Below are 10,639 nucleotides of genomic sequence, written 5' to 3'. Positions count from 1 at the left end.
CCTCCAGTCCTTTAGATGTCTCTGCAGGAGCCTCCGTGGTTGCAAGCAAAGAGAATAACAGGAAACGGAGGAGAGTCTCGAGCGATCATGGCTGAGGAAGAAGAAGAAAACCCCCAAGCTCGGCAAGGTTTGCAGGTAGGGCGAGCAAAACATCTCGCCGTGTCATAAGCCTACCGTTTTTGTTCTTCCTCTGACCTCTGCTAAAGTCAATATATTATCCGAACAGTTTCCTCGCCCCCCCCCATCCGAGTTTGCAAAACATGGAAGCAGCAGCCAGGAGTTCCATCCTGCTCCGTGCAGGTGTTTTAACTGTGTCAGGATCCACCCGGATCTCATTTTACTGGGAATATGCTGCCGAATATGCTTCTCCAGCAGGAATTACAATGCTTCAAGCGGTGAGGGAGGAGATGTAGCGAGAGGGGGAGTGGAGGAATGTGGATGTGGATACCATGCAGAGAAGGGGGTGCAACCTGCCCCTTCTTTTGACTGCATAGGATTCTGCCCGTTCTTCTTTCTACTTCGGTTTTGCTCGCCCCTCAAGCCACTGAGGACCAGGACTCGCAGCACATTAGCGGGCGGGGGGACCATCTAGTCCAATTCCCTGAGGGTCATTTATTTCAACCCTTTATTGCTTTCACAGCTTAGCTATTGAAATCAAGGGTGTTGAGTGCTCAGCCATGTCTTTAAAAGTTGGGGGGTTTTTTGGCTCTGCCTGAGCAACTCTAGACTGCTGGAACCTGGAAACGTACGATATTGAATGGAAAACTAAAGACACCTCATTTTGCGCAAATTTCCCATATATACTTCCTTTGGCATCTGTTAACCACCATCAAATGTCAAGGTAGTGATAGAAAAGTGTTTGTTTAGCTTCTGTTTTCGGGGCATGCTGTGTATTGGCAAGACGTTGTTGCTCTGGTTTGATGGTAATGTTCCTTGTTTGGCGATTTCCTGATAGGAACTGGTTGACCAGCTATATCATTTCCGTGACCATTATTTTGAGAGCCACAAGGTGGAAGATGCTGGGAAAAAGCAGCAGGATGTACAGGAAGAGATGGAGAAGACTCTTCAGAAAATGGAAGCATTAGAAGGTAAATCTCAACAGAACCAGCATTCTCCTTTCTCCAACTTGTATACCATTCCTCCTCCTCCTTCCTCATATGCTGTGAGGCTCTGCAGGTGTCCTTTTTATTGTGCATTCCTGATTATTTGTGCTCCTGGTGATATTAGAGTGGTTATGTATGATCCTGTTTAGGGAAGTTTTTAATGTTTGATGTCTTACCGTGTTTTTAATATTGTGAGCCGTCCAGAGTGGCTGGGGAAACCCAGCCAGATGGGCGGGGTACAAATAATAAAATTATTATTATTATTTTGGATGAGCTTAGTGACTGAATTTCTAGCACAGTGTGGATTTTATGGACTTGCAGTTCACTTACGGCATCTCTCTTTCTCCCATCCTCTGCTAGGCCTGTCTAAGGGTCGAGCTCACACACTGATGCTGAAGGGGAAAGCCTTGAATGTGTCCCCAGATTATAATGCCCAGGCTGAAGAGCTGCTCTCCAAAGCTGTCAAGCTGGACCCAGAACTGGTAGAAGCCTGGAATCAGTTAGGGGAAGTTTACTGGAAAAAGGGTGATGTCTCTGCTGCCCACACCTGCTTCTCTGGAGCGCTTAGCCATGTAAGTCCCCCCTCAGTCCTCCCTTGGGCAGGTGGTGATTCTAGTTTGGAGAACTCCTTGGCACTTCAAGCCAGGACTATTCAGCCAAAGGACATACCTCAAGGAATACTTTGGGGAAGTGAGAGTCATATTTTGCATTTCACTAGGTAGGATTTGAATTCTTGCTAATTGCAGAAGCCTTGTCTTTCTCCTGCCCTTTTTATCTTCAGTGCAAGAACAAGGCCTCCCTGCAGAATCTCTCTATGGTACTGAGGCAGCTGCGCACGAACTCCGCTGATGAGCATGCACACAACGTGATGGACAGCGTGCGGCAGGCCAAGCTGGCGGTGCAGATGGATGTGCGCGATGGCCGCTCCTGGTGTGAGTCTGTCATGTGCCCCTTTTCAGGTGGTCTTGAGGTGGGATGGGATAGAGCAAGGAAGGGAACCGGCTGTGCAACCTGCTAATTATGCTCTCTGTATTCCACAGATGTTCTGGGCAATGCCTACCTCTCCTTGTTCTTCAATTCAGGGCAGAACCCCAAGATCTCCCAGCAGGCGCTGAGTGCCTATGCCCAAGCAGTAGGTGCTGGAGGGGACTCTAGAGGAAGCCTGTGGTATGGTGGGGAGGAGGGGGTTGGGGGCCCAGGCTAAGCCTCTTCTGGAGATTCTACATTGCCAGGAGCTGAGGTGGAAATGGCTAGTTCTAGGTGGCAGATTAGAGGGCTGGTAATGGATGCAGGGAGACCCAGTTTCAAATCCTTTCTTGCCTGCAAAGCTTACTGGGTTACCTGAGCAAGTTGCACTCTAAAGGGGTGGAACAGGTTAAGTCACTTCTGACTGCATGCAGGGAGATCACATTTTCTAATGTTCTTCTAAGTAAAACCACACAAATAAAATAAATAGCAAACCCTCTCTCCAAGTGAGAAACTTGCACAGCTGGAGCTATAATCTTGGCTATAATCCTTTCTTGGAATGCTAGTTATGTAACTGTTTTATTTTATTTATTAGATTGATACCCACTTTTCTTCCCAGAAGCTCAAGGCAGTATACACGGTTCTCTTTCCCACCCCCACCCAACTTCCCATTTTATCCTCCATTTTATCCTCACAACAGTCATGCGAAGTAGGTTAGATAGTTTCTGGTCCAAAGTCACCCAGAGAACTTAATGGCTGAGTGGGGATATGAACCTTGGTCTCCTCCGTCCTCGTGCAACACTCTAACCACTACAGCATACTGTCTGTCTACACAGGCAAGGATACTGAAAGGGCACCTCCTGTCTGCAGGTTGAGGTGGCATTTCGGGATTCTGCCACTTCCTTTTGCTGCATATACATGCCTAACCTCAATCTAGTCTACCTAACCAACTTGCTGTAAGGCAAAAATGAGATACACATGTTGTTTTTAAAGGTCCCTCCTGTTTCATAAATTGCTTTGATATTTCTAATGTAAAACAATTAATGCATTTTGCAAATATTATAAAGATGTTGCAGTCTTCACTAGCATACATTTGCCATGCTCCTGGGAAGTTCTCATACCCAGGATGATGAGGATATTCACCTCCTGTTATTTTTTAGCATCTGACAAAAGAGGTTGTTTGGAGATAAGAGCCCAAAGGCTGGGTCATACCAAAGGCCTATTGAGTTCAGCATTTTGTTCTCATTGTGGCCAGTTATGCCCACGGAAAGCTCACAAGCAGGGCATGAGTGCAATTGTGCTCGTGATCCCTAGCAACTGATATTCTGACATCAGCATCTGAATCTTAATATGTAATCATCATGACTAGTACCCCCTGAGATCTGTATTCTCCGTGAATTCTTCTAATCCTGTTTTAAAGCTAAATTGGTGCCCACCACTGCATATTATAATAGTGAGTATCAAAGTTTAACTATGCAGTCTGTGAAGAAGTTCTTTTGTCTGTACTGAATCTAACAATATTCCTCATCACTGGGTGACCCTGGGTTCTAGTACTGTGTATGTGTGAGAGAGAAACCTCTATCTGCATTCAGATCACGGTGCATAATTTTGTGCTCCTCTGCTTTGAATAGAATAGAATAGAGGCAGACAGTAGTTGGTGTATGCCTGGTTTTCTAAATCGTGACTTTGTGGCATATCTGTAAAGTGGTTTTTGCTCAGCTCAGCTGCTGTCCCCAGCCGGACCCACCAACATAGTGGAAAAGTGCAAGAGATCAAAATGAAGTCTAAAGTTGCCCAATAGGGATAGTTAGGGGCAGCCTAGAAACAAAGATTGGTGCTCATGCAATAACTTTCCAGAGTGATCCTGTGAGCATATAAATACCTGGAACAACACATGTCAGGATTGGTTACTTATGTAACTGTTCTGTGGATTTTGTGAGCTGGACCGATGAAGGGGAAAGAAAATGAGGTAGCTAAAGGTGTGGCTTGTGATGATTTGCCACTGGGCCATTTATAAATATGCACCTTTAGATGGTGGGTGGATAGGGATTTTGGGCTGCAGCTGGTAAAAACAAAAATGACTGTGGAGGAAAGTGCTGGGGGAGCAGGGGGAGAGTGTCCTCACAGAGGAAGTGATGGTTGATGCTCATGCCTTTCTCTTGGTCTTCTTTCTGTAGGAGAAGGTGGACCCCACGGCATCTTGTAATCCAGATCTACATCTTAATCGAGCCACGGTGAGCAGAAAGGATGGGGAGGGTCATGGGGCAAGATAGGTTTGGCTGGCTTGTGCTTGACCTATCGCGGAGAACTCTGAAAAGTGTGGGACGGGTTAGAGGATGGGTGGCTGGCAATTCCAAGTGAAATACATCTTAAGGCTACCATCTAAGCAGTCATCAAGGGACCGATTTTCAATCTCCACCCCTGTTCTGACTTAGTTGACCTGTGCCTACAGTGTCCTATTTCTATTGTAGTGTATGTTCCACGTGACTCTAGCCTATCACCTTCTGCTCTGTTGTTTTTTTGGGGCAGCTATATAAGTATGAAGAAAACTACATGGAAGCTCTGGAGGGCTTTGCACAGGCAGCAGCCCTTGATCCAGCTTGCCCGGAACCACGCCAACGGGAGCAGCAACTCGTAGATTTCCTGGAGCGGCTAACCAGCCTCCTTGAAAACAAGGTATTATTAACGGCAACAAGACTTGGTGTCCTCTCACTGCCCGACCCATGCAAACGTAGCATCGTCCAACAATGCAAAGGTGACTCACCATGCTGCTTTTCTCCCTTGCAGGGAAAAGTGAAAGGCAAGAAGCTGCAGAGCATGCTGGGAAGCCTGCGTACCTCCCAGCTGGGCCCGTGTGGGGATGGGCGCTACCAAGGGCCCTCGGGTCAGAAGGTGCAACTGGAACAGCGCCCCCTGGGCACCTTGAGGCCTGGCGTTAACTCTGGTGTTGTGGTGCTGGGGAAGGTGCTGTTCAGTTTGACCACAGAAGAAAAGGTGCCCTTGTGAGTTTCTGCCACATCCTGCCTTGGAATCTTTTCATATTTCTCATCATGTCTACCTAGAGATGTGAAATCCCAGAAAAAATGGGATTTTCCCTCCCCCCCCCCCCCCGGACTATATCCACCTTTTCCTTCCTGCTTAGCTTTATCCCGCTCTCTTCATAGTTTGTTAGGGCTTATATTCTTCCCTAGGCTGAAGGCTTGGGATAGGTTTCAATAATTATTTAAAAGTAGCAAAAAGCTGTAGAAGCTTATCCCACAAACGCACATCATTATGGAGGCCACCAGACGCTTGCGTAAACAGAAGTAAATACCTTAATCTTGATTCTGAAATGTGTACAGCTTGATGTGTTAGTGGTTCTCTAGAGCAGGGTTGGAAAACCTTTTGGCTCTATGAGCCAGATCCTTATCAGGCTTGGCCTTCACAACTGATGTTGGCTTATGAGCAGTAGCCGTGTTTTGGCACAAGCTGAGATTGGCTCACTGGCTGGAGGTTGTCTATCCTTGCTGTAAAGGAAGGCAGTTCTAATAAGGAGAAACTACCTTTGATGAGATAACAGGGAACTCTCTGTTGAGCTTAGGGACTATGACACCTACAAGATGCTTAGTCTGTCCTTGAGCTTTATCAACCATGACCTTGGGCTCTGCTGTGTGGGCAAATATCCATCTTGCTCATCTCTTGATCTTTCCACTTGCCTGTCTACCCATCCAGCAACCTGACTAATGCTTCTTTTTAAACATATTTTGTTCTTTCCTCTCTTTGCTCAAACAGCACTTTTGGCCTAACTGACTCCAATGAGGGCCCCTGTTTTGCTGTCACTGTGTACAACATGGCGCAAAGCTGGGGGGTTTTGATTGGGGACTCGGTGGCCATCCCTGAGCCTCACCTTCGGCATCATCACATCCAGCACCAAGGCAAGGTGAGTCCCACCTGTGCTCTTTCTTTGGCCCTTTCGAATTCTCTTATTTACCTGTTTCCATGTTGCTCGTGATGCAACCAGAGCCTCTAAAGAGGTAGTTGGAAGAGACAGCACAGAATTACTTGAATGCACAAGTGATGGAAACAGTTGAAAGCAGAGGCAACAATTAGAGGCTTACTGGCGTCATCCTGTCTGTCTTGGCACCCCCTTGTTCTTATGTATTTTTCCCCACCCATTCCCAGATCAGTCATTCTGGGAGAAAGATTCCAAGTGGAGAGAAAGCCTCTGTCTTTTTTAAAATGGCACTTTTAAAACTTTGTTTCAGTTGGAGTTATGTAAATCTGTGTGTGTGTGTATTTTCAGATAACCTGCTCATTGAGCATTTGTCCTGATTTGCCTGTAGAGGAGATTAGACAGTGCCAGCTATTTAATGCGTAGTTCATTTTGATTTGTTTGCAGGAAAGCTAGACATTACACCTAAGCAAGTGTTAACACTGTCTCAGTGCATTTTCCTGTCACTTTCCTTATTGCAAAATGTCATGTATTTTGGAGACATTGGTTTTGTTGTGCAAGGTTCTCTCCATCAGCTGTGATTACGTTGCCTGAATTTGCCAATGTGTGAGCAAATCTTGCCCGAAAATAGTCCCTGTAGTCCCTGTTACAGTCAGCAAGGTTTGGAGGGAGGGAGGCCTTACTTAGATTGAATCCTTCCTCCGCACCGTAACCTTTTCTCCATTCCTCTTTTTCAGAGTTTTACTTTTTCTAGCATCCGGGTGGAGACGCCTCTCCTGCTAGTGGTGAATGGCAAAGTGCAAGGATCCCAGAGCCAGGCTGCAGCCACCATTGCATATCAGGCACAAAGTGAATGAAGTGAGGGGGCAGGAGGCGGAGACGGCAAGTGGGGGGACTGCTCTCCTGCCTGGTGGTGCTTGGCCTTCAGGCAGAACCTGCTACCTCTCAGAGGATCTAGAAAATCAAAGGTCTGGGGCAGGGTTAGCCAAGGTGGTGTCATCCAGCTGTTGCTGAACGACAGCTCCCAGCATTTCTCCTCCTTGGCTATGATAGCCGGGGCTGATGGGAGTTGTTGTCCAACAACATCTGGAGGATACTACCTTGGCTATCTAGGGCCCAGCAAGGTTGGATTTGTTTTTATCATACATTCAAAGACACTAGGTTGAAGGAGTGAGAGACAAGATAGGGAATTGCAGGACTCCAGGGTTAAGCCCTAGTTTTGCTCCCTCTAGTTCTACTTCCCTATGCATCAGCCTAGCCTCGATCCTCTGCAGTAATAAGCATTAGCCTTCATGAGTCAGTCTGAAAAATCAGCAGGGCTGCTCAGCTCACTCCCATGTCTTTCCCTAGACTCTTCCCACTTTCCCAACACCAGGCCTGCCCCATCTCTACTGTTGGGGAGGGCGACCCTGTTGCCCGTTTCTCACCTTAACTTCCATTTCACTTGAGTTTGGGCATTTGAGCTCGTTTGGCTCTTCTGTATTTCGTAGATCCTAGTTGGCTGAGCACTAGCCCCCATTATCTTTTATTGTGTGTGTGTGTGTGTATACAGGAGATAATAACATCCGTATTTATTTGGCAACGTTTTGAGTTCGACTTTGTAATTTTTATACATATTCTGCTCTCTCTGTTCCCTACTTTAACCAATAAAACCTGCATTCTTTGCTTCTTTGGGCAATGCCTTGTGTTTGGTTCCCATAACAAAGATAAAAAAGATTTTGATTAGCAAGGCTCAAAGCAGGGTAAAGCACATAATCCAGTTTTATCCTCATAGCAGCCCTGGATGGTGGTTGTTAATTTCTTTTTTGAATTCCACCCACCTGACTAGGTTGACCCAGCCCACTCTGGGTGGCTTCCAAGAGAATATACAAAAACACGACAGAACATCACACATTAAAAGCGTTTCAATATAGGGCTGCCTTCAGATTTAATTTAACAGAAGGTTTTATACTTGTCTAGAGAAGGTTGTATGCTTGTCTAGAGAAGGTTGTATACTTGTTTATCTTCTTGATATCTGATGGGAGGGCATTCCACAGGGTGGGCAGCACTACCGAGAAAGCCCTTCCTGTTTCCATGTAGCTTCACTTCTCACAATGAGGGAACTGCAAGAAGGACTCCAGAGCTAGACCTCAGTCTCTGGGCTGGATGATGGGGTTGGAGACGCTCCTTCAGGTTCACAGTCTAGGTTAGACTGAGAGACACCACGGCTGAGCAGTGATGACCTGCCTCATGGGAATATGGCCAGCTTTCCTTGCTATAGGAGAAGGATGGGTTAAAGTTGCCTTGCTCATCCACCTTTCCTGGAAGGAGTGCCATTTAGTCCCTGATGGACCTACCAAATTTTGATTGAGGAATGGTTCAAAGGTTTGCCCACATGTCCATTCTGAAGGGAAAGAAGGGTTGCAAGAATTGGGGAGATTGCCACAAGAGATCAGGGCCCTGCTGGATTTGACATCCTTCCGCAGGGCCTGCAAGAGGGAGTTGTTCCACCAGGCCTTTGGTCAGGGCTCAGCCTGACTCCCCTTCTCTTTTTGTATAAGAACTAGTATGAAAGAGGCCTCCCATCATTCTCGCAGGCTCATATAAGAACAGCGTAAACAGTTGGGCCTGGTGAGCATTTACTGTTCCCAACCCTAATCCTGTGGAAAGCCATCTAATTAGATTTTAATTTGATCCTGACTTGTTTTTTGGAGGTAATTTAATTAATGTTCGATTTTATACCAATGTTATATATTGGATGTTAGCTGCCCTGAGCCTGGTTTTGGCTGGGGAGGACAGGATACAAATAAAAGATGATGATGATGAAATGTTAACATCTTTCTCTTTGACTCATGTAACATAGAAAATCAAGCAGTGTTAACATGTGCCCTGTGCACAGGTACGTATTTACGATGGGCTCCTTATGTAGGAAGCCCTAACATGGCGACAGCTTTATTGTGGTGGGTGATCTCAATGGAGGTAAAATACACTTCAGCCCTTGAACAGCTGTGTGGAGAATTGAGTAGTCCTAGAGTACATATGTTGACCTTCCTTGTTATAAAAAACAAAAGGGTTGGAGAGCATTGCTGAAGGAACACTCTTATAGTCTATCACCTGCACTAATCCCATAATTACCACAGTCCAGCATGTAGACTTCTGAGTTTCACTACAGGCTTACATGATTGGGTGTGGCTTGCAAAACTGAGTACGTCTATGAGACTTAAAAAATACCTTCAGATATTTTGCATGTTACTAATGCTCAAGTTTTCTCCCGTATCCCCCATCCTTTATGTTCTATCGCCCCCTAGTGTCTGCACAAAGTTTTATTTTAAAAATGTGCCTCAATTTAACAGAAATTATATAGGGAGAGTATTTTTAACCTATTACACTAAGGTCCAAACTACACTTTTTAAAGCCTTTAAAAACAGTTGGGGATAGAAGAAGATTTGAATTGGGCATATGATGGCTGGTGGAGGAGAGGTTTAACTCCCCCCCCCCCGTGCCATTTCACTAGTGAAAATCATCCCTCTAAATACTAGCTTGCCTCCCCATGCAGAACAAAACTGATGCATAGAGGATAAATTTAGCTTCTATCACCTGTTCTCTGCTGGGAAAAGTGACTGATATTTTCCTCAATTTCAAAGAGTTCCTTTGAGCAGAACTCACCCCACTCACTTTTCTGTGACCTATTGAGTGGGTGAACTGCATCTCGACTCCTCCATTAAAATCATTCTACTTTGGCACCGCTAAATGTTGCAGTTACAGATCATCTTTTAAATTGGCTCCCACAGGGTAGCCCAACAAAGCTTGGCAGAAAAGTTCATATCCAGGCACCAGTTAATTAGGCCAATATGGTTTTTCTTCCTGGATCTAACTGACGGAAGCTTCTGGAGCTGAATCCTCCTGAGGAAATGGCTGTCTAAACTGGGAATTGGAGTGATGTGTGCAGTTGCTGCTTAGAAGAATGTGAGGAAAAGGGTAGATTCAAGCCAATACGTTTGGTCCTTATCTAGGAGTACAGAGTGTGATGGCCTGAGGGAAAAGATACCTCAGCACTGCAGTGAACTGAAATAAGTGCTTGGGATAGATAGTGAATTATTGCTGGCAATTTTTGTGGTCTTTTTTTGTTTTCTTTAGGACAAAGTGCTCTACAACTCATCTCTTTACGTACATTAGGCCAGGAGATACGGACCTGCTCAAACCTCTGAATGAGTTTAATGTAAAGAAAATAAGTTTTTATTGTACTAACCAAAGGCCATAACAAAACTGTACAAACACTTAACAAAGGAATGCATGTGTAAACTATCCAAACTGTATAGAAATTATTTTTGTATGTGACTACAGCGGCAGGAATGTTATTTGCCCCAAAAAGGAAAGAAGAAGAAGTCCCAACAAAAGAAGAATGGAATACACAGAAATGGCAAAATTTACCAGAAAAATAAGAAATCAAAATAACAAACTTTTTAATAAAAGAATGAAAATTGTTTATGGAATATTTACAAACAAATTACAAACAGATAAGAACATTGGCGGGATTGCTGTAATAACCTGCAGTTTTTTAAGAGTATATATTTAAGGTAGATGACTAAATGAGCAATTTTGGATATGCAGAAAATATTAAAAATAAATATAAGGAACCACAGAAAGAAGGGGAAGGAAG

The 10,639-nt window shown here is 45.0% G+C and overlaps 1 protein-coding gene across 1 annotated transcript; it reads left to right on the top strand.

Moving 5' to 3' along the window:
- Nucleotides 1-7,674, top strand: TTC5 (tetratricopeptide repeat domain 5). Its single transcript, XM_028702629.2, has 10 exons — nucleotides 1-135; nucleotides 956-1,088; nucleotides 1,464-1,675; nucleotides 1,885-2,035; nucleotides 2,144-2,235; nucleotides 4,247-4,303; nucleotides 4,599-4,745; nucleotides 4,857-5,071; nucleotides 5,841-5,988; nucleotides 6,738-7,674. Exons 1-10 carry the CDS (start codon nucleotides 16-18, stop codon nucleotides 6,855-6,857), a joined length of 1,395 nt encoding a protein of 464 aa, XP_028558462.2. The 5' UTR covers nucleotides 1-15; the 3' UTR covers nucleotides 6,858-7,674.
- Nucleotides 7,675-10,639: the final 2,965 nt, after the last annotated feature.

This window comes from Podarcis muralis, chromosome 13 (assembly GCF_964188315.1).
Source record: "Podarcis muralis chromosome 13, rPodMur119.hap1.1, whole genome shotgun sequence".
Lineage (NCBI taxonomy): Eukaryota > Metazoa > Chordata > Lepidosauria > Squamata > Lacertidae > Podarcis > Podarcis muralis.
The sequence above is the reverse complement of the archived record's forward strand: the minus strand, read 5'-3'. Positions and strand labels throughout refer to the sequence as shown.

Bases quoted from the DNA above. Each gene is read 5' to 3' on its own strand.
- TTC5 (XM_028702629.2), top strand. From the start codon at position 16: ATGTCTCTGCAGGAGCCTCCGTGGTTGCAAGCAAAGAGAATAACAGGA. The intron at 4,304-4,598 runs GTGAGCAGAAAG...TTTTTGGGGCAG, and splicing joins TACATCTTAATCGAGCCACG to CTATATAAGTATGAAGAAAA. The intron at 4,746-4,856 runs GTATTATTAACG...TCTCCCTTGCAG, and splicing joins CCAGCCTCCTTGAAAACAAG to GGAAAAGTGAAAGGCAAGAA.